The following is a 22,858-nucleotide window of genomic DNA, read 5'->3' on the forward strand; positions in this document are numbered from 1 at the left end:
GGTCTAAATCAGCGGACGGATTCGACCGGACCATCAGCGTTGTCCAACATGGTCCTCAGAAATTCGGATATTTTTCGATGGAGGTTCTCTAGGTAGCGGTCAACTGTTTGCAAACCAGCAAGAAAATGATGGCTTACTGGCGCGGTCGACCGCTTGGATATATTCTTCATTTGCGTCTTGCGTTTGTTGTTCCAGTGCTTGAAGTCGGTTTGCCTGTTCCACAGTTACATTTTAGCTGTATCAAGACCTACGTGCGCCTGACCTGCTGCTGTTCTGGTTCAGGGACCGGTAACGACTGAATGAGATATTCGATTTGTTTTGCCTTAACGATAAGATCCTGAACGAGCTCGTTCATGTTTGCTACAACGTTGTTTAATCACCACGACTGCACGCATGCCTAGTCACACACCTTCGAATAATTCCGGGGGATCGTACTTATCCGGATTGCGAGTCTTTGTTATGGGTATCCGCTCGCTGACTTGCAGGAACGTAGACCTGGCAGTGAGGTAGGCGATGGTGCTTGACATGATTGTCAGGAGCTGAAACGTGCTGCTTAAAAAATTTAATTGGGTTAAGAGGGAATGGAGCGCCCACGCGTTGGATCTCATCTTGAAGTTGAGTGATACGGTCCATGTGCGAGAGTTCCTGCAGCATGGCGCTGCCGGAGGGGCAGGGAGCTTGTGTGGCGGAATCTTGGTTGTAGGTTTGACAGCTTGGATCGTGATGCTTACTCATCACAACACTTTGATCTGCTACAACCAACATGGGGAATGATGGAGGCAGCATTCCCGACAGGCGCGACCTCGTAAAGAGCAAAAAGAAGGCAGAACAAGCAGACAAGGCAAATCAGACTCGTGCTGTATGGTTTTTCTGTGCTCTTTCAAAGGTGAGCATCTTTTGTTTCGGCGGCTGAATGGTTCTCATGGACTTCCTAGCGTCCCTTGCAAGAACCCATCGTGTCTTGTGCTCTTGGGAAACTGTATAATAAGGATGCTATAATTGAACATCTACTTGATAAGACCGCCTATGGAGATGCAGCGAAAATATGCGGACATATACGTTCGTTGAAGGTACGTGATAACTCTGGTATCACCACTAACACATAACTGACCTATTACTCGTTAGGATATCAAAGTCCTTAAACTAACCCAAATATCTCCACCTCCTCCGCCTGATTCATCTGCCGATGTCGCCAAGTTCGTGTGCCCGCTGACGTTCAAGGAAATGAACGGCGGACAACCCTTTGTTTACATCTTGACTTGTGGATGCGTTTTCTCTCAATCTGGTCTGCGTACCGTCCTTGGTTCATCGCCTTCGAACGGAAATACTGCACCTGGAGAAAGTCCAACTGCCGCGGACGAACAACTAGAAGTCTGTCCACAGTGCGCGACCAAATTCTCTAGGTCGTCTGACATTTTTGTGATAAACCCACCCTTGGAAGAAGAGGAACGTATGTACGCTGCGATGGAACTTCGTCGTTCACTAGAGCCTGTGAAGAAGTCGAAGAAGCGTAAGGCTGGTGCAGATGCTGTGGCTGACGAGGTCGGTACAAAGAAGAAGAAAGCATCCCCAGAGGGTCACTCGCCTTCTCCAGCATCGGGTTTGAACCCGAAGATATCTGCAGCATCGCGATCTCTTGCCCAGAGTCTTGCTGTGGAAGAGGCGAAGAGGAAGGCTGGCATGAGCGATGCGGTCAAGTCGTTATACCGGGACAAGAATGATGCTCCTAGGAAGGAAACGTTTATGACTATGGGTACTTTTACGAGAGTGAGTCGTTCATTTGATCATCGCATTGGTTCGAGACGCTGACTTGGGTTTTGTACAGTATGCGTAAATACCGACTTTTATCGAGTGTAGCTCTGTGTATGATACTATATTAATTTATACGTTTTGTATGGTTTGTTTCTTTTGCTTAAATGTATAGGTTCTGACCGCTGAATTTCTCAGCTTTAGCAAGGATCAAGATCCTTCCCTGCAACAGATGTGGTGACTCGTAATTTGGAGAACAGATACAACAAACAAATGGTTCGGCTCTTCAGGGTAGGGTCGTGCCATTGCAAGGGCTCACTCAACTCTGCCGTTTTTTTTCAGGCCCCTTCACATGACGGGCGCATTTTCCCCCTCCGAGGTGCGGTCAATCGACTTCCACAGCCTCGCTTGCACGTGCGGCATTTATACACTATGATACAAGAGGGTTGGCACCATCGTCGAGGTTCTTTACCATCCCGCGGAATGCCAGTTCATTATCTACAAACTACAATTCGTTGTTCATCCGTCCCAGAATGTCCATGACCGCAACTCGTTCAAATAAGGTTGACTTCCCTAGTGCTTGTGAAATGAATTTATCTCTCGATTTGGGTGTCATGCGAAAGAGTTGACGGAGATGCGCGTCTGTGCAGAGGCCAGCCCGGACGATGTCTGAATGGAAACGAAGAAGACTTGGTGTTGCTGAATCTAAGCGAGCGGATAGGAGAGCTACACGTGACGAGGCAGAAGCCCGGGTGCGTCTGCGTATCAGGCCGAGTTCTGGAGAGACGCGAGGACAGATGGTAAGCGGCTTTTGACGATAGTGACACTGTAAGATATGTTGGGCGATAAACTTTACAGTGGAATAGGGAATCCAAACCTGTGTGTTCCGAGCCAGTTTCAGCTGTTTGTCATTTGTTAGCACAATCCATTAGCAATCCTCAAAAGATGATCAAAATCACCTTTTCTTCAACCAATTTACGACGTTGGAAATACAGGTTACGAACCAGTACATCAACCGCCCACCCGTCTTCGTATTGTATCATGAACGATAATTCTGCGTCCAGTAGTACCTGCAATCCGGATTTCAGACTCGAAGATGCTCGCGCTCTGTCAAAGTACAATAGAATAATATCTCTCACCTCGCGTTTTAGAAAATCCAAGCGAGATTGAGGCAGATCTCCGTACAGTTTGGATAGGTCCAAATGACGAATAATCAATTTTCGAATTTTTCTCTTAATAGAGACAATGATAAGCCGAGCCTCCGACACGACACAAATTTCAAAACAGCCACTTGCCTTGGTATACCTGAGGGTATATCGGTCGATGCGTAACGCTGAATTGAAACAGCGTATAGGAGTTCGAGATTGAAAGAGTTTTCTGAAGGTTCTCTGCGAAGGGCGCTTGATAACGATTGAATCTACGTCTGGCGATGCTGCTCAGCCATCGTTGTCATGCACGAGTATGATGATAAGTTGATTGTTGACCGAACAACAACGGTGCGCAAAACCCACATCTTCTGGAGTCGCCTATACTCTGCACAGACCAGGCGGAGGAAGACATTCTTCGGTAGGTCTGTCTGCAGCGGCTGCTCAACGATTATCAATTTATCACGATGGTATTTGATGATTTGGCAGCTGAGTCGTGTGCAGTCTTTGTTCACTACAATCTCAGCGCATGTGCCCGTCCTCTCGGCTTGTTCTCCTATTAAGGCTGTCGTAAAATGGATATAAAATATATGACTTGCCTCGATCCCTCTTCTTGCGGCTGCCGATGTTTAATGTCCGATGAGAGACCGAGTCGATATGCCAGATTTTTCCTATCTTTGAGGAATCGAGCGCGATAACTCGAACGCGAGGAGCCAAGGTTGAGAACCCTCGATCCCGGACTTCAAAATGACCCTGATAACTCCTTCAAAGACACCGCACATCCCCTTCCGTCCACCCTCGTGTCAGTGATTAATCGATCACCCCATACCAAGTACCGAAGTAACTGTGATTCAACGACTAGGAGGCGGGTGCAAGTCTGTCTAAGTGAGTCAACTTGAAGTTTGAACACGTGAATCTCAAACGATCAATGATCATGAGGAGTTGTTCTGATTGGGAGAAATGTTCTTCATGCAAGTTGGATGATTTGTAAGCATGACGCAACTCACCTATGACGTCAGACAATGACGCAGCCGCGACCTACTTACTTCTACCTGATTGGACACCACCTGGGACACTGATCCCTATATATATATATAGTCGTACTGAGTGCTTATCGTATGATACCCCCTCTCAATCCCGTACGTTCATCCATGTTAAAAAATGTGATGTCCTCGGCGTGTGTTTACACATCGAGGACATTACATGATTCTGTCATTAATCCGGATCTGCCTCTGCGTGAGTAGTTGTACAAGTCAAGCTGCTGACTCGGACCTGCAACTTGTGCTGTTGCTGCAATTCCGTACTTACCTGACTTGCCGTGATGTTCCGGTCACCACATGCACGTGATCTCCGAAGCTTAAAGCTTGAAGGACCTAAAGTGGGACTTTACCATCATCAGCTGCAGCGCTATACATATCATTACTTCTCAGATCAATCAAGTACTGATTCATCGCCACAGCATGGCCATAAATCAGCGATATTCGTGTTACAAAATGTGTTCACATGTGGTGCCAACATTGCTTCTGCCAAAGATGGAATCTATCATCTATCTACTATCGTCGCGTCCACGTCAACACCTGCTGAGCTCAAGCTTGTACCGTTCCTTTCTCCTCCGAATCACGTACTCGTCTGCTTGCGAAGAGTAACGTAACACTCTAGGCATAGCTCAACCTAGCCACGGCCGGAGTTTCCAGGGAACAAGTTCATCAATTTTCTATATAAAGAATATAAGAACCGCAACCGCAACTTGATCTATGTGGAGTGCACAAATATTTACCCTGATCTTATTGATATTTCGGTTACCAAACTATAGTGAGCATGGATGGTGGTATACGTACATAGAGCGCGAATGTCACCACTGTACGTGTACCAGGTTCACCTCTCACCCACACCCCACACCCATTCTGTAACAATATGACCATAGTCTCCAATGATCCCACTTGGTGGCCGACCATCGATGTATATCGTTTTGCCAGTTATTTTGGAAGTTCGTGGAGAGCAGTCGGATGTCGAAGCTGATGTCTCAATCTGACCTTGCCTACGGTTTTGCAGTTGCCGCCTTTGTTGCAATAACATATGATTGGGGTGAGCATGATAACATTAAAGGACTACTGATGTCTCACAAGTATTTTTCAGCACTAACATTTGGACAAGAGGTATGTCAATACCATCACCGGAACCCGTCTTGCTGATAATCCTTTTGTAGGTCGAATTGGTCTGGGTGAGTACAGTCTCGTGCCAGAGGAACATTCATGAAAGTACACTTAATTACAGAAACAACGGTGGTCGCTCATGACAGTGATGTATCTCAGTGTATGTAGCTTGTTTGTCGTCGTTGCCATTTTGTGCTGACTTGAAAGTATCCTAGGTGCGCTACCTTGGAATGCCAGTTGCTGCGTATGTTCGGAAGGCTTAATATTTGGTGTTGTGCTAATCATCTATCTCTTATAATCAGTCTGTACATGATTGGTATGTCTCCTTAGTACATCTACTGTCTTCTCTTCTTCTGACCAACGGCATTCAGGCGGTGTTCTGACCATCTCGCTGACAGATACAGTGAGTCTTCTGTATAAATGTCTGCCATTCCCCTCAAATGAACCGTGGTATTCTGTAGCAGTGGGTGTAGTTCTTTGCTGACTTCTCAGTCCACTAATAACTGCTACGCTATACTACCAAAGATGTGAGTCTGTTTGGAGTGTGTGCTACCTGAGACTGGTCACTGATCGGATCTGTCAGGCTGGATGATGTACACTTTATGGGTTTGGACGGGTGTTGTGGTATTTGCCATGCTGTGGGGTGAGCGTTGCACTTGCGAGACCTCAGTGATATTGGAATGACTGAAACATGCTGCAAGTCATCATCATCACTCGGTTGCATGCCATGTATCAACGATCCAGAAAGATCCTGATATTGCTCATTATCACCTTCCTGGCAATCAACATTTTTGATGGGGTGACAGTCTTAATGTCAACGATGCATACTTCAGGAGGTACGCTTGATTATGGACGAAAACGAACGTGCATAGGGCTCATTGATGGATACCAGAGGAATTCATTCTCTTCGGCACCCACCAGTGCACGATTGGCTATTCAGGAGATACTCTAGTTCTGGATTCTGTTACTTGGATACTCTGTATTGTGTGGGAGGTCCTCGCACTATGTCTCGCAGTCTGGATCGCAGTAAAACACTTCCGTGAACTGCGATTACATTCGGCAGGAGGGATTATCAGGGACTGTTTTATGGTGTTGATCAAAACTCACGTGGTTTACTTTGCAAGGTAAGTTCATATTGTGATTATTGTCCTTTTTTCCACTGAAGGGTCGGACTTGATAGCTTTGTCGCTGTTTCATGTTTCTCCCTCATCTTTGATTTCTCTCCGACATTATTAACGGTATGTCAATCATTCACTTATCTCTACATGTGACCACGATCTATCATTTCTATAGAGCCAAAGTCCCCTAGAAGATCAGACTTTGTTGGGCGTGTTGCAGATTTTGGAGGTCGTGCAGATGTTCGTGCTAGGACCACGGCTGATCCTTGACGTCCGGGAATATAATGCCAAACTCGTGGATGACTCCGATGCAGCAACCAGCATGACCTCAATCGCTTTCCAAGAGCGCGTGCATATATCGACTAGCAGTAGTGTGTAATGCTCGGTGAAGTTGATGCGAACCGTTGTCTAGTGCTCGCAGGGAGCACGGGAAATTTGTTTTTTGTCTCTATTCCAAGCCTCGTTGCGGTGCTCAAGTAGTTATTTAGTGTCACAAAATAGATGTCAAGGAGACATAGGTTTAGGCAATATTTTCGTCGTAGTATTTATTCGAATCGTTTGCTATAGGTCTTAAGATTGAAAATGTTTCAACCAATGTCCTGTATATCTCTACTGTACCAACGAAGGACAGCAGTGTACAGAACGGGAAAGTCGAGGAGCGAGAAATATTTATATATAAGCCGCGATGTCGCCGGAAGGTTAGATGCAAGTTTCTATTTGCTCCTGCTTCTCATCTTCGAGGACAACTCGCGACCCACCTCTTGTCGTATCGGAAGCATGGGATATTGACTTTCGTAATATGGTGTGGCCGTCTTTAGCATAGATAGGTATCATGGCTTCATTCACGTGACAAATACAGTCCGGGCATTGTTGCGGCTCTGTTACGTAACGAGGCACGAGCGAAGGAACAGAGTTTAGTCTTTGTGAGAACAACAGAAGCGGCACGAACTCTTCTTCTCGTACCGCGACTGTCATTCCCTAGTAGTCGTTGTCGACGTTCTCTCCATCCTCCTTTGTTTTCTTTCTTTCACACAAGTACCTACAAGTAAACCAACACCCACAATTCTTTCATCCTTTCTCATTTAATATCGAAACCCACGCCCGGCACCGTCGTTCTACCATGGTGGAAGTAATCGTACCTCGCATAAACTCTGATCCGTCGCTCGAAGTTCAGCCGAACTTCGAATCACCTGCTTTTGCAGCATGTACTGCCGCCCTCGTAGGCTCAGGACTGACCGCAGAAGCCGCCCTCGCCCAGCTCGTCAATGGTTGGACCCAAGAACGCCAAGAACGCATCGTCCTCTGGCAGCAACAGCTCGACAAAGACGCACACGCCATCCAAGAAGCTGCAGATCGCGAGCGCGAAGAAAGAGAAGCCGCAGAAGCAGAAGAACGTCGCGAAACCGAGAAAAAGAAACCGAAGATCAACGACTTTAACGTCGACCTACCGGTATCAGATGTCATCATCCCGCGTCCCTCGCAATTCGCGCTCCAAAAGGTCAAGAACATGGAGTTCATTGAACTCTGGTACTTCAGCCCTGACGGCTGTCGTGAGGCTCGAGACTGGAACAAGTCCTCCGCGGACGACGCTCTAGGTCTCGAAAAGATCGATGGCATCGTTGCCTTGAAATCCTTTTCTTCCTTCAAAGCCTCTAACAAAGCCTTACAGGATCATGATCTTTCCTGGAGGCAGTTCAACATGGCCAAAACCAGCTTCCTCGTCCATATTGAGAAGGCTGGTTGGCCCGACAAGCACCAGATGGCGCTTGCACTTTTCTTCACGCTCATCACAAACCACGAACACAGAATGCGCCCGCGGGGGGAAAAGACTCTTCTCCGCTACGCAAGCATGGTTCGCAGAGATTGGCACGACCGTCTTACCCTAAATCAAGGTTTCAACATCGGATTATTCAACAATGCGCTATATAACAGCCTGTCAGATGACGTCTGGGAAGAAGAACGAGATGAAGGGATGAAAATGGTACGCATCTTCCCCCATACAAACATTGACCAACCCTAACACACACTTGATTCACTTCACCCTCTCGCGAACTCACTACCTACTTACACAACATTTGAATATGCTTTCCCCAACTCGCTCATGCTCCCTTTGCTGCCCGCTTCCCACTACACGCTCCCCTCTTCGCCTCCAACCTGCTACCAACCCATGCTACCAAACCTGCCTCAACCACGGCTGCACCCATGCTTCCCGCTTCCCACCTCCCATCACCTGCTTCCCGCACAACGTTCCAACTCCACCCACAATTCGCTTCCCTCACCCGCTACCAACACTTGGATGAACTCCGCTCAACCACTTCCCGCACCCATGCTACCAAACTACTCGCCGTGTTACCCTACCTTCCCAACCCAGCTCCAAAACTCTGTCGCCCTCTCATCTTCACAGTTGAAAGTACGAACTCGGGAAAATGCCCCATCTCGCGGGAAACAAGAACCTGCGGGAGTCACTCAGTCTGAAGAACGCTTCCACCCATACCGCCGTCCCTCGGGAAACCAGCAAGGGAAACAACCCAACGCCAACCAGCTTTTTCCAGCGGGCGCAGGCAAAACTGGCTCCTCCGCCTGCGCCCTTTGCTTGGGCCATTTCCGTCACAACATCCACAAGTGCGTCACCGAGCTCTTGTGGGATGGACGCACCAAAACCCGCTGCACCCGCAATTCAGCGGGGCACCTGGTCAACCCCGAAGGATGCGAGCTATGCTACGACTGGCAAAGACCCAACGGCTGCATCAACACCTCCCGTTCCCACGTACACGAGTGCTCAGGGTGTGGAAGCAAGGAACACGGCGCTCAAGGATGTTCTCTCAGCGAGACACTCTAACGCCCTCACCCCATACCACGCAGAAGCCTGGCACCACATTCTCACGAGTTCCAAACTTATACATAGATACAAACATATACCTAACAGTCTGCGCACGGGTTTCACCGGTAGTATACGCCCCATCACCTCTACTTACACCCCAGCTAATAATCCATCCATTCTTGAACATCGCGACGCTTTTACTGCAATTATTGAACGTGAATATGCTACCGGCAGATATATGGGCCCGCTCACCAGAACTGAGACGGAAACCCTCATTGGTCCATTCCAAACGGCTCCCTTGTCCATCATACCCAAGCCGGGTAAACCAGGGAGATTCCGCATTGTCCAAAACCTATCCTTTCCTTCATCACCTTCCCCCCCAATCTCATCCATCAACTCATCCATCGATTCCAACCTCTACCCTTGCACGTGGGGCACCGCCGCTACCATTTGCACCCTCATCTGGCACCTTCCACCAGGATCCCAAGCAGCCGTCCGAGACGTGGCCGAAGCTTACCGAACCGTACCTTTACACCCTTCCCAATGGCCGGGATTGGTGGTTCGCACAGACACCAACAGCTTCGCCATCGACACGAGCTTCTGCTTCAGTTGTTCATCAGCCGCAGGATCATACGGAGAAATGGCGGATGCGGGCACCGACATCATGCGCTCACAAGGCATCGGCCCCGTGTCCAAATGGGTCGACGACCACTTCTTCATCCGCATCCTGCGCAAATACCTCAACGAATACAACCGGCTGCGGGCAGCAAGAGCACTCATCGTCGCCAAGAACGGCGGTTGTCTTGTGGAGGGAGGTCGTCGCTGGTATCGAGGATCCTCAACGCCCGACGACCGAATTGAGGAGTTCGACGAAGACTTCACCTTTCCAATCATTAACCTTTCTTCTGCTTCTCCCCGCTCCCCAGAAGACGCACGCTTCACCTACTGCTTCGACGATATCAACAGACTCTCTCGCTTTCTGGGCATCCCGTGGGAACTCGCCAAGGACATACTCTTCTCCACATGCGCCCCGTTCATCGGGTTCCTATGGGATCTGGAGACCCGCAGGGTCTCCATCCCAGAACAGAAGAAGGAGAAATACCTGGAGGCCATCCGTGAGTGGGAGAAGCAACCCGCACACACCCTGCACGAAATGCAACAGCTCCACGGAAAACTCCTTCACGCGTCTTTCGTTCTCCCTGCCGGGAGAGCATACCTGGTTTCCCTCGAAGCCATGCTATCCATCTGTAGTAACCGTCCTCACATGCCTCGCACCCCCCCAAAAGACACTCCAAACGACCTCCGCTGGTGGAAAAGCACTCTCGCACAACCCAACGTCTCCCGCACCATCCCAGGACCTGTCGACGTCATCGAACCTGAAGCTTACTCAGACGCTAGCTCGGGCGTTGGCGTTGCGATCTGGATCAAGGGCTGGTGGCGAGCTTGGCGCCTTATTCCAGGGTGGGACAGAGACAATCGAGACATTGGCTGGGCCGAAGCAGTCGGAATGGAACTCCTTGCTCGCACGCTCGCTGCTAACTGCCCAGAAAACTCATGCCTCAAGATTTACGGGGATAACCGTGGCGTCGTCGAAGGATGGTGGAAGGGCCGCAGCCGGAACCGCGCCACCAATGAAGTATTCAAACGCATCCATAAGCTGTCAGCCACAACCAACTGCACCTTCCTCACTCGTTACGTTCCCAGCACGCACAACCCCGCAGACGAGCCTTCAAGGGGGAAATACCCACCAGCCAACCTCCTTCTCCCTCCAGTGCACATTCCCGCAGAAATCCAAGAGTTCCTCGTTGACTTTGACGCTCCCACTCTCCCTGCTGAACGTCTCGCTGAAACGACGCGGCGCCGAACTGCCACACCCGCTCAGCCTCGCCGCGATGTCAACCATCATCCCCACAACCTCAACGACATCCTCAGACGCGAGGGGGAGGCTCTCTTCGAAGCGTCACAAACATAGTAAGTCTTTGCCACCCACGAAAACTATCAAACAGCCATTGAAGGCTTCTTCCCCTACAGCCTATCCTGCTAACCCCGCTCTGCTCCCATCCCCATTACGCCCACATTGCGCAGCCAGAGACCATCTACGTCTCTGGTCCCCGACGAGCTCTAACTCACTGCTGACGCACCCGAATCTCGACGTCCAGCGCATACAAAACGTAATGATACACGCTTGGGCCCGCAGCACTCAAGAACTGTATGGCAGTGGAATCCTCGCCTTTCACGTATTCTGCGACACGAAGTCGATTGCAGAAGCACAACGGTCCCCAGCATCTTCCGACCTCATCGCCTCATTCATTGCCACCATGGCGGGTCTATATTCTGGAAAAACGGTATCCAACTATGTACATGGTGTGCGCGCATGGCATATCTTGCACAGTCAACCCTGGACCATCGATGATGACCAAATTGTCACGCTGCTCAAAGCAGCGAACAACCTTACCCCCGCCACTTCCAAGAAGAAGAAACGACAACCATACACAATCAGCTTCGTCGAAGCGCTCCTGGGAAAACTTGACGCCGACAATCCACTCACCGCTGCAGTACGCGCATGCCTCGCCATCACCTTCTACACCATGGCTCGAGCAGGTGAATTTACAGTGCCCAGCATTAACAGGTTTGACCCATCCTTGCACATCACCCGCTCAGACGTCCAACGCGAAACAGACCGAAACGGTTTGCAAACGACTGTGTTCCACTTACCGCGCACAAAATCTTCCCCCACAGGTGAAGATGTTTCATGCGCGCACCAGCATGGTGTCTCCGACCCTGTAGCAGCTCTAGAGAATCATTACCACATTAACGACCCTCCCGGAAATATAGCCCTCTTTTCCTACAAGCATGGGAAAGGCCATCGCGTCCTCACAAAGTCAAAATTCATTGCGTGCCTCGCACAAGCCGCGACAGATGCAGGCCTGGTCCCTCTGCAGGGTCATGGAATCAGAATAGGCGCTACATTGGAATATCTTCTTCGCAACATCCCATTTGACGTAGTCAAAACCATGGGACGCTGGGCTAGCGACGCCTTTCAACTCTACCTTCGAAAACACGCACAGATCCTCGCACCATACCTGCAAGCCACCCCTGCACTTCATGATGAGTATCTGCGATACACAATGCCACGCGTCCGCTAAGGCTTTCGTCAAAGTAAGCACCTAGTTCATCCGCTCCTACTACCTTGGGAATACGAGTTTCGCTCTATGCGTCGCTGAACTCCTACTAGTGTGGGATTCGCAGCTCACTCGTCTCTTACAGGCATGCAGATCGGGACCGGGAAGCGCTGCGCGCTTTCGCCCAGATAGCTCTATCGTATTCTTACAGCTTAGGTCTTTGTCCGTCGTAGTAGAAATTAAAATTTTGCGACCCAAACACTAAGCTTCTAACGTGAATCTCAAAGATATGGTCCTGTCGACTCCAACTTGAATATGTTCACTAACACCGTGATTTACCAATGTTACCCAGTGTGTTCGCCCGCTTGTGTTCAAGGACGAATGTCACTTGTCTCCCTCTTGGCTTGTAGATGGGCCTCTTCTCTCAGTCTGGGTTGTGTACCGTCCTCGGGAGGATTCGGAGTGCGCTGCGATGGTCGGAGAAGTCCAGAGATGTGTAACGTGTAGATGCTCATCGCTGTCGCTGACGAGGTTGTTACAAAGAAAAGATTTTTTTGAGAAGGCCTCGCCTTCTGCACACTGTATTCGAACAGCATCACCATCATATCTTGCTGAGTCTTAATGCTAAAGAAGTCAAGAGGAAACGAGTTATGGAGTCAAAAATTGGAGTAGGGTGAGCTATGCATTTTTGTGTTGCTTTGATCCGCGATACTAAGTCGTGCTCTATGCAGTATGCATGAAGATCGACTTGTACGAGGCGATCTCATAGATGCAAAGTGTGTATTGCTTTACCAACATCCAATTGCTGCACAATCCTTCTTTCTCATATGAAGCGGACTTTGCAACTGAACTTTTCCAGCTTCGTCAAGGATCAGTCTTTCTTGCGCCTGCAAAGGGTATAATGTAATGAGTGAGTGTGATTGGCATATGAATACGCTCGTCCATGTCTCGTAATCAAACACAGCTGACGATACCTGAATGTAGGCAAATAAATACGGCAAACAACCCCCCCAGTAATGCTAACGCGGCAGTCCTTCCCTCTCGTTCTATTCTGTCCGTCCCGTTGTCACCGCCCCACTGCTCGTCGTGTGTGCTTCCGTAGCCATTATGTACTTCTCGAGTGCCCCCCGTTTTTCCTAAACTCCATCCATTCTTTCCTTTATCTGTGTTTTGGCCTGTCGCGTTCACATCTTGCTCTCGCAAGAGCTCCCTCAACTCCGCCAATTTCCCTTCCTCCCTAATGATGATGGCCGCACCAAGTTTTGCCTTGATCAGCTCTTTAACAGCCAGCTTGGACTGCTCATATTGCTCGTCGTGCCGGTGCCCAGGGCCGTCCCTGAGTGGTTTCCCTCTTGTAGTGGTGATGCAGGCATGCCCATCGAAAGTCAGCCCATGCCTCTTAAACTCAGCTTCGTTCTCCTTCCACCACCCCTCCATCGGATCCTTGTCCTCCAGACCCGTCACAACGAGCACTATAGGCACCTTCTTGCCTCCGATAATGCTATAAAATGCATCGTAATTGATTCCTAGAGCCTCACTTACGCGCGCGGCATTGACACAGAACAGAAGGAGGTTGAGGCCGCTATGAATGTTTTGTATCAACCCCTGCAGGTTCCTCGTAGCACCCTCGGACAGCGTATCGTGATGTTCCCCCTTCTGCAGCCCCACCGAGTCCCACACCACTACCTCCCGTCCGCCCACATCGACAGCGTACCCCCTACTCGCGAACGGTGCGAGGTCTGGGTTGGATGGAGATGATACATCCCGGCCGACAAGCATGTTGATGAGTGAGCTTTTGCCTGCTCCTCGCTCGCCGAAGAGCACGACATTGGGGCGGGAGGGCTGTGGGGGGAGCCGGCCGCGCGTGCGTGTGTTCGTGGGCTCTGGCTCGCTTCTCTCTTTTGCAATACCTGTGAGGCGCGCCCAGAAGCTTGGTTTGGATTGGGACTCTGTGCGATTGTCTACCATGACGATGTCATCTGAGTCGGCAGGCGAGTGCTGGCGGTGACTAAATGCGTCGTGCCCGCGGCTTGGGCCCGCAGATCCGCGCACCGACTGAGGGGGCGTGAAGAGAGGAGAACGCTCATTGTATTGTGGGGCTTGCTGAACTTCAGCGGGGGTGCGTTGTCTGTTGCGGTCTTCTGCGCCGGGTGTGCGCTGTCTCATGCGGTCGCGGTCATCTACTACTGGGTTCGGGCTCCGCCTGGCGCGGTCCTCAGAGAGGAGCTCTGCTGGTGCACGTTGTTTTCCACGGTCATCTACTGCTGGGTTTGGGCTCCGCCTGGCGCGATCCTCAGAGAGGAGCTCTGCTTGTGCACGTTGTTTTCCGCGGTCATCTACTGCTGGGTTCGGGCTCCGCCTGGCGCGGTCCTCAGAGAGGAGCTCTGCTTGTGCACGTTGTTTTCCGCGGTCATCTACTGGGTTTGGGCTCAGCCTGGTGCGGTCCTCATAGAGGAGCTCTGCTGGTGCACGTTGTTTACCCTTGTCTTCTGCAGCGGCTTGGCGCTGCCTCGAACGGCTGTACTCGCGGTCTTCTGGAGTGAGCGCGACTGGTGAAAGCTGTCTGCTGGTATCATCGGGCCGTGAGGAAACATCTTTTGGTGGAACATCTGTGGGATGGTGGTCTGTGTCAGCGGTCTTTCATCACTGATTTCTGGGTGGCTCGCACTCGGTGATGGTTGCTGCTGAGGTTGCTGCTGCTGCGGTTCAACCACCTGAGGCGGTGCGGTAGGGTCTGAGAGTGCGTCTTCTCGCCTTTCGGGATTGGCGAATCTTTTCATGTGCTGGGAATGGGAATCGACGGCTATAGATTCAAAATTCATGGGCGTTGGGGGCGAAAGGTCATGGTATATGTACAATGTGCCACGCGGGCGGGCACATGTTGTTCACGAGCCTGGGCGCGTGCGTGTTGGATGCGTTTTGTGGTTCTCGTGATGTACTTGTCAGCCTCACACGGGAGTGCCTTTGTCCGGCATCTAACAAGGTGCAGGGTCCATTCAAGCATTAAGTGCTGTGCACATCTATTCATGTCCGTCAATATCATGGCAGAACTGATTCTGTGACGTAGTGCTGTGGCTTTCTCTGGTATAGCATGCATGCATGGCTGAGTGCTGACGCGCTGACGGTTTATATTGTGCGGCTACGATACACAGGATATCACGTTGAATGGAAGTGCCACCATGTAGCCATATGTCTCATACTCGTGTTGTGTTACCTTGCGTTTCGTGATATCGAAGCTGCAAGGGAGACGATGCAATGGGGTGTTACATATTCATGTATATTTGAGTTCATCTTCATTTAGATGTGCGCTAATGATCCCCGTCACATGTTGCCTCATGCATCGTGCAATACTATCAGGACACGTAAGTTGATTCACCTCGTGTTTGCCAGGGCTCAACGCAGTGTGCGCAGGATTTTCAAGGTGGCAGAAGTACATTGACCTGTGCGTATTCTTTGCCATGTTGCTAATGAGGATCTTGAATCATATCTATACCACGAAGCTTTAAGAAAAAAATACTGCAGCAAAGGTAGCAATACGACTCGTACGAGCAACGTAACATGTGCACCGATCACTCCGTCAATAAAGTACCAATATCTACTACCCAGGGCCCAGGCCTTACATTCCCCATTCCTACCCCAGTTTGGGCATTCTTGCGTGCGCACAGTTCCCGCAATAAACTCCGGATCGAACTTCCACTATCGCCCAGCTTCACATCGAAGTACGCACATCCGCATGGCGCGCACTGGTTATCGATCCTCCGATACGGCATCCAGTCGAGTAAATGGGCGTCTCGTTCCGCGCACGTACGTCGTGGCGAACTCTGTGGCATTAAGTTCAAGTATATTCTTGCCCTTTGGCATGTCTTCGGGGCTGCCATATACCGTGCTCGTAAACACACAGAACACGGTGACCGCGTCTGTTGTTAAAAACTCAGGCATTGTCCAATCCATCAGCACTGGATCAACCATGTGCGTGCGCATGAAGCCCGTCTTCCGGCCGGCTACGAGCACAAAATCTGCTATGTTGCGATTTCGATCTTAACGACTACAACACGCGCGATGAATCGTGCGGCGACGTGGTTCATCAAGACTGTGGTGTGGAATTATAGGATGGGCGTAATTGTGCAGCTCCAGTGAATGAACACGAACACCAAGCAGGTGCAAGACTCGCAAAGAAAAAAAGAGACTAACTAGAAAAATTTGAGGCTCGTCAGACCATAAATTGTTACGTGTTGCGCGACGTATTATCCACCTGATCAGTGATCACCCAACCTACCTTGCGCTTCGAACCAATCCTTCAGTCCAGAACTCGGAGTGGCCGGCACCTCCAATGTATGGTCAGCTATGTTCCACTTGATCGCAGGACAACTCACCTTTGGATGAGACCGTTAATGTATGGAATGTCTTCCTCTATGCAATAAACAACCCTTGTTTATGTTTGATCGCCTGCTGCAGGTTTCCGGTCACGTCTATGTCGTTGCCCGCAATACCTGCGAGCTCACAGATCAAGGCGTTGGGCGGACTGTACACCTTCGGAAGCTCTCTGAAGAACGTGTACCAAAAATTGCCAGTGTGCACAGGAATCGGACTCTCAGGGCATACGTTATGAATTATACGTCTTCCAAAACTGTGCAGGCAACGAGGCAAACCAGTCTAGCCCGAGCTGGTCCACCCAGTGCATGGCTTCAAGATCGCTGGGGATGGTTTAATTTACACCCGGCATCGCGCAAGGGCACTGTACCCTGCGCCCGCGTTGGTGGCGCACAGCACAATAGGTTACTTTCCTTGGTATGTCTACAGTTGGATTCATATTTTGAGTCTGTCGGCCAGATTGCTCATGAGCTCGTTGCCCTGGATGAGACCCTCCTGGTTGCAAACGCTCCCGCTGTCTTGTGGTATGGGTCTTCCGGATAGGCGAGCACTTTGCACGTTGACGGACCCGGGACAATGAGAGTCCAACGGCCGTGAAAGCTAAATTTATGCTGACTAATAGTGTCACACGGGTACTCCCCTATCATGTCCACGATGAATTCACTATTGACATAAAACCAAAAAAAAACTATATAGCATTATTCGTCAAGTCCGTGTTATATAACATATGTAATGAAGGAATATCCGACACTAGTTTCACCATGTAGCTTACTTACTGCAAATCAGGATAGATGCTATTTAAAAATTCGGATACAGCCGGTTGCATCCCCAGCAGGCCGTCAGCATTAACCACATGCTACTTGGGGGTACCACCCCCTCGTATATCTTGATAACACACATCGATGAATCCAACCACGTTGGGATGATTCAGCGTGCTCCAAGCTTTTGCCTCTCGTAAAAATTTCCAAAGGCAGACTAAGTAAAAAGGATGACGCATGGATAAACGATCCACATACCCGTATGGTTTTCCTCATGTCTGACAGAAGTGATGGTCTCAAGACCTTCACAGCTACCTACATCGATGGGTGAATATGAGTGCGTTAAACGTCACCAGTGACGGAGTAGCACGTACGGTATTACTATGACCTTGCTGGGTGTAGATTCCCTTCCGAACGTCTGCGAAGTTTCCACTGCCGGATGCGCGATTGTCGGTCGTCAGCTCAGGTACATGAGTATTTGCGAGATTACAAGCCATTGGAGGATGGTATGGGTGACTACAAAAATGAGTATTGGTGGATAGATTTCAAGTTGGGATGGATAGCAGACAGGAAGCAGAATCTAGATGATGAGTGCCATACTGCCTGAGCAGGTCCAACTTAAGTATGTTTCCCGGACAAGGTAAGAGTCCTCGTGCCCTGAGTGGGGGAAATGACCATAGTGACGAAGTTGTTGTACATGGTAGACAATGTACGTCAAAGCTCGCTTCAAGGATCGCCGCATTGGGTTTATCCTGTGTTAGATATCGAGTAATGAGGATTCAAGAGATGAGTCAAGATTCAGATGATTTTTGAGGTACTGTAGGTCCAGTTGATGATCAGTTACTTGTGTTGATGGTGACATTGTACATAGTACAATGGTAGTCAGAGTACTTGCTAGACTCTAGTGAAGCGTGTGGCTGCATTACGAAACAAGTCATGTGAAAACCGCGAGCCACTTTGAGCACCCACCCCTATTAAAATTCAATCACATCCTCCAACAAGCCGATACTGACGTTGTGGTTCCACTAATGACAAAGCTGCTGTTGGGTAATATCAGGTTTCTACCGATATCATTCTGCTCTTCCTTAACAATCATTAATCACCGACCTGTACCACACTGAGAGAATATGATGATCTGTCCATGTCTCGTGAATTTGGTTGTCGGCCTCCTTGTAATTGTTAATGTGTACATGGCAGGAGAGAATATCCCGACTTTTATCACGCTGTATTTCCTCATGCAACCTACCAAACACATACATGTAACGGTGTACTATACAGATGGATTAATAATACATCAAGAGAGGTACAGAAGACCCTATTGTACGAGCACCAATATCGTAGGTATTGTGGCAACATATCACTAAGCGCAGACCACGCCCCATCCTTTCCACTCTGTTCTACCCTCCTGGATATCAAGAATCTTTTCCGGATTGCCGTGCCGACTGGACCCAACCCATCTCCAGGAATTACGATGTCCTTACCCTCGTACCCAATTCTATCGCAAGGTCCAACAATGGCCACTGTGCCTATGGCTAATGCTTCAAGCAGTTTGCCCTCGGATGACCATTTGGCGAGGTCACTCATGGTATATACCATTTCTTGTGGGTGTAAGCGCATTGAAATTTCTTGGTGGAATTCTGGATCGCTCGCAAGGGCAAGACATGATGCTCTAGTCACTCCAGGTAGAATAGTACCGTCCAAAGGGGCGGTGATAAGGTCCACGCCTTCAACCAATGAGTTAATTTATGTATAAAACCATGTCCAATTCAAACTCACCGTCCTCATCATCCCTCTTGACTACAACGAAGAAGTTCATCACTCCAGCCTCTGTGACTCTTCTGTCATCACCAAACAGCCAAAGGATTTGATCATAGCCTTTCTCTACAGCAGTGCGTTGGGGTAGGAAGCCGGGTGAGTAGTTGCTAGCAACTTTGTGTCCTCCAGTTCCACCCGGCCACGCGCGCACATTCTCACTGACGGCAAGAAGAGAAATAGGCTTCGCAAAGTATGGCCCAGTTGGCGATGCAATAACGTAAAGCATCGCATGGTCAGACGGCGTCAGTCCCAAACCTACATCAGGTGAATACTTATACATCATCAACCTATTCCACGAACCTGGACGGGTTCCAATGACGGTAGGACGGATATACAAACTATATCCCGATTCTTTGGGTATCCAGCGCTTATCAACATCCACCAGACGTTTTATGAGTTCTAAAACAGCATCTCCGTCGATGGGCTGCATGGGGCAACGAAGTCAGAGACACTCCCTGCATGAACGTCACGGTACTCACGGGAAGAGCGAGACGTGCACAAGACTTCTCCAATCGACGCATGTTCATATCTGGGCGGAACAAACGTGCCTTACCGTCAGGCCCCAGGTAAGCCTTCATACCCTCGAAGACATTTCCGCCGTACTGGAAGCACGAGCATTGAGGATCAAGTGTAATGGGCCCATAGGGCTTGAGCTCAGGTGCAGACCACCCTTTTTCAGGGTCGTGAGTTGCAACGACCATGTGGTCCGAGAATGTCTGGTATCATTATCGTTGAGCGACATGAATATAGTTGTCGGGAGTACTTGCTCACCTGGCCGAAACGTAATGTCTCGATGGGCTGCAGGGGCTTCAATGTCTGTGCGAGCGTGATCTTAAGCTTAGATGCCTACGACAGTGTTGGAGTTACACGTGACTACGTTCAGCAGGCGACACACTCACATCGAGTGCAACAGGGCTTCCCGGGTTGAGGGAGTCTCCCGTTTGGCCTGGGGCTGTAGAAGTGATGCTGTTTCTGTCACCCATAGCTATTGTGACCGGAGGGAAAATATGCGAGATCAGTTGGACCTATATGTTTATATGTAAGTACACTCACAGCATGACTAGGAAGATATGACAAGAATAATGACTCGATCAACGGCGCTTCCGAGTCGGAAGTCTCGAGCTTGTGATAGATGTACAAGAGTTCCGAACCCTTCGGACGCTAACCTTATGCCTCCATTCAGAATAATAGACGTCTGTCTGTATACTATGTTTGCCGTCGTCTCTTCCTCCTCCTCTCGAAAATGCGCCTGAATATCTCTACGACCACGTACTCTTACAGCGCAGTGTACAGTTGTCCGTGTGCGAACGAATCGGTGCGCAAGTCGAGTACCAGCTGTACCGCCTTCTGTAACGTTACAATATGTAGAATGACCGGATCGAATCGGCTACCCTTCCGAATTATCCGTGCATGACGGCACAATGCAAGACCCCTGCTACTCTGCAGTTGATGATCAGTTACTTGTGTTGATGGAGACATTAATATTGTACATTGTACAATGATAGTCAGAGTACTTGCTAGTGAAGCGTGTGATCACGAGACAAGTCACGTGACTGAAAACTGCCACTTTAAGGAACACCTGTGTGTGCGCTTAAGAGTCTGTTCGGCCACCAATATTTGCGCCAGTTTACGCAGGTTTAGAATCTATATTTTGCTTTCATAATCATAGGACCGTGCTGGTCACAGTGTGACCAACCTTATTAATCAATCAATACTAAGTAGTAGGCATGCCCGTTACCCGTCTACAATCTATCCATCATCGCAACTCTTACAGGATGTCTCGGGGCAGAAAAAGTGCCCGTGGTGGTGCAGAGCTAATGGAAGCGAGAGATCGGTGTGTGTGGACGGAAGCAGACGAAACCATCCTCATCCAGTATGTCACCACCAACCGCTCACAAGGTGGTGATGGTATGAACTTTGATCACACATTTTGGGTTGCTGCTGCCGCTGAAATGGAAAAACACCCCTGCTCGGGTGCAAGCAAAACAGCGGTAGCATGTCAATCAAAATGGGGGCGGGTATGTACTACTACTATATCAGCCTTGGTACCCTCACTAATGATCGAGTTTCAGCTCCGTGGTACATTCAACGTCGTCGACAAAGTGGCCAACGCTTCCGGACTATCTTACAGCATGGAACATGGAGCTTCGATCACTCCAGAGTCTGAAAACATGTGGACCGACTTTGTGAAGGTAAAGTGATTTTAATTCGCATCAAACTACTACGACAATGCTAATTACTATGAATCAATAGAAAAATCCAAAGGCCAAAGGCCTCCGGGACAAGGGTTGGAAGCACTATGAGGCGCTGAAAGGTCTCATACCTGTCAAGCCAGGTAACAACAACTCATTCTTTGCCACCATCGCGACACCACCTCCCATCATTCCTTCGCCTTCTTCTAGCAGCGCAGTCACCCCCCTTTCCTTTGACGAGGTCCATATGATGGACCTTGGAGATGCGCTCGATGGGATCGAGTTCCCCAGCTCTATTTCAGGTGGCCAGCGCGCAACCCCCCTCACCCCAGAGAGCCTCCCTCCATTCGACGCTGCACAGCAACCCTCCCTTGAGTCGGTCCGTGTTAGTGCGCCATCATCAACAGCTTCCGGTAAACGGAAGCTGATTGATGATGACGAAAGTATGCTTGATATCGTTACCCGCCCCCCACATTCAACGAAATCGGGAGACTCAGCAAAGTCTGCATGCCTGACGATGCCTGTGGCCATCCAGCATATGGGGACTAATATTGGCGGTCTTAACACGACGTTAGAGCGCGCAGCCAATGCTCTTGAGGCCAACACCTCCAACACCTTGGCGCGATCAGTAGATCCCATCCCTTTGCGCAGGCAGAAGGCGGTGAAAAAGTTGCAGAGTGAGGGTCTAGAGGACGTACAACTACTCAATATCTTGAATAAATTTCAGGCTGACATCGCTATCATTGATATTTATCTCGCTATTGAGGTAGATAGTCTTTGGCGGTTGTTTTTAGAGCAGCATTCAAAGTAGTGTTACATGTATTCTTGTCGTGTCGTGTTCTCTTGTATTGTACTTGTAGTAGCAAAGCAATATCACTATTTCTATGGATCATAGTCATCGATAAGGGTCTGGTCTTGATCTGACAACAATGTCATCATTTGACGGAGATACTTTGGATCATAGTCATCGATGAGGGTCCGGTCTTAATCTGACAACAATGTCATCATTTGACGGAGATACTTTGGATCATAGTCATCGATGAGGGTCCGAACGGCTATGGTATTAACGTGACTACAGTACTAGTGGTTCTATGATTGCCTGCTCCCCCCTCTGAATCCTTTCCCTGTTGTAGGCCTCCCACATCTCACTAGCAATCTGGTCACGACGGAGGCTCGCACGAGTGCGTGCGTGCTCAGTAGGAGGACCGTTAGCAAGGTTTCCAGTGTCAGTGAGAATGTGCACATCTAACACATTACGATAGTCCATCATGTCGTTTGGATCGTGAACTCGAATAACGTTGTGCACGAGACACAAGGCAGGAGGAATGCGCGCTTGAATGTCCATTTTGTACTCTGGCGGGAGGAGAAGGATACGAAATCGGCGCTTGATGACACCAAAAATGCGCTCAACAGCATTTCGAAGCATTGCATGACGCAAATTGAAAAGTTCTTTGCGATTACGAGGCCTATGTAATGATGTGAACATAAGTATGAATGGTACTAGCAGAACGCATCATACAAAGTATTAGCACGACCCCACTCTACAAGATGATAACGCACACCCCGAAATGGGACCAGAAGCTCATCGCACGAGCCAAATCCAGCGTCCGCAAG

The 22,858-nt window shown here is 49.5% G+C and overlaps 5 protein-coding genes across 5 annotated transcripts; 2 read left to right on the forward strand and 3 right to left on the reverse strand.

Annotated features, from left to right (window-relative positions):
• Positions 1-8: 8 nt before the first annotated feature.
• Positions 9-708, reverse strand: F5147DRAFT_642813 (uncharacterized protein; the record flags this gene model as incomplete). Its single annotated transcript, XM_041433104.1, has 5 exons — positions 595-708; positions 410-539; positions 263-360; positions 138-213; positions 9-88 (listed from the first exon to the last, which is right to left on the reverse strand). The coding sequence occupies exons 1-5, from the start codon at positions 652-654 to the stop codon at positions 9-11; spliced, it is 444 nt and encodes a 147-aa protein (XP_041286941.1). The 5' UTR covers positions 655-708.
• Positions 709-763: 55 nt separating this feature from the next.
• On the forward strand, positions 764-1,834 carry F5147DRAFT_779599 (Rtf2 RING-finger-domain-containing protein; the record flags this gene model as incomplete). Its single annotated transcript, XM_041442322.1, has 4 exons — positions 764-886; positions 936-1,070; positions 1,126-1,767; positions 1,826-1,834. The coding sequence occupies 4 exons, from the start codon at positions 764-766 to the stop codon at positions 1,832-1,834; spliced, it is 909 nt and encodes a 302-aa protein (XP_041286942.1).
• A 2,885-nt stretch (positions 1,835-4,719) lies between these two features.
• F5147DRAFT_427624 (uncharacterized protein) lies at positions 4,720-6,629 on the forward strand. Its single transcript, XM_041429783.1, has 13 exons — positions 4,720-4,881; positions 4,947-4,979; positions 5,031-5,050; positions 5,101-5,115; positions 5,169-5,207; positions 5,263-5,291; positions 5,350-5,363; positions 5,419-5,454; positions 5,631-5,690; positions 5,749-5,883; positions 5,940-6,171; positions 6,228-6,285; positions 6,341-6,629. The coding sequence occupies exons 1-13, from the start codon at positions 4,809-4,811 to the stop codon at positions 6,542-6,544; spliced, it is 948 nt and encodes a 315-aa protein (XP_041286943.1). The 5' UTR covers positions 4,720-4,808; the 3' UTR covers positions 6,545-6,629.
• A 6,745-nt stretch (positions 6,630-13,374) lies between these two features.
• On the reverse strand, positions 13,375-13,953 carry F5147DRAFT_529880 (uncharacterized protein; the record flags this gene model as incomplete). The annotated part of the gene is made up of 1 exon (XM_041430060.1): positions 13,375-13,953. A coding segment is annotated over one exon (579 nt), but the record flags the coding sequence as incomplete, so codon positions are not given.
• Positions 13,954-18,597: 4,644 nt separating this feature from the next.
• On the reverse strand, positions 18,598-20,035 carry F5147DRAFT_748003 (aminotransferase; the record flags this gene model as incomplete). Its single annotated transcript, XM_041440009.1, has 7 exons — positions 18,598-18,657; positions 18,681-18,961; positions 19,014-19,307; positions 19,353-19,476; positions 19,532-19,768; positions 19,824-19,898; positions 19,952-20,035. 7 exons carry the CDS (start codon positions 20,033-20,035, stop codon positions 18,598-18,600), a joined length of 1,155 nt encoding a protein of 384 aa, XP_041286945.1.
• Positions 20,036-22,858: the final 2,823 nt, after the last annotated feature.

The sequence above is a fragment of the Suillus discolor genome, assembly GCF_016758755.1.
Source record: "Suillus discolor strain FC423 chromosome Unknown F5147scaffold_89, whole genome shotgun sequence".
In the NCBI taxonomy this organism is placed as follows: domain Eukaryota; kingdom Fungi; phylum Basidiomycota; class Agaricomycetes; order Boletales; family Suillaceae; genus Suillus; species Suillus discolor.

What these genes read in the sequence shown, in the direction of transcription:
- F5147DRAFT_427624 (XM_041429783.1), top strand. Translation starts at nt 4,809, where the DNA reads ATGACCATAGTCTCCAATGATCCCACTTGGTGGCCGACCATCGATGTA. An exon ending in GGTATTTGCCATGCTGTGGG is followed by an intron (nt 5,691 to 5,748) that starts GTGAGCGTTGCA and finishes ACATGCTGCAAG; the next exon opens with TCATCATCATCACTCGGTTG. An exon ending in TCTCTCCGACATTATTAACG is followed by an intron (nt 6,286 to 6,340) that starts GTATGTCAATCA and finishes TCATTTCTATAG; the next exon opens with AGCCAAAGTCCCCTAGAAGA.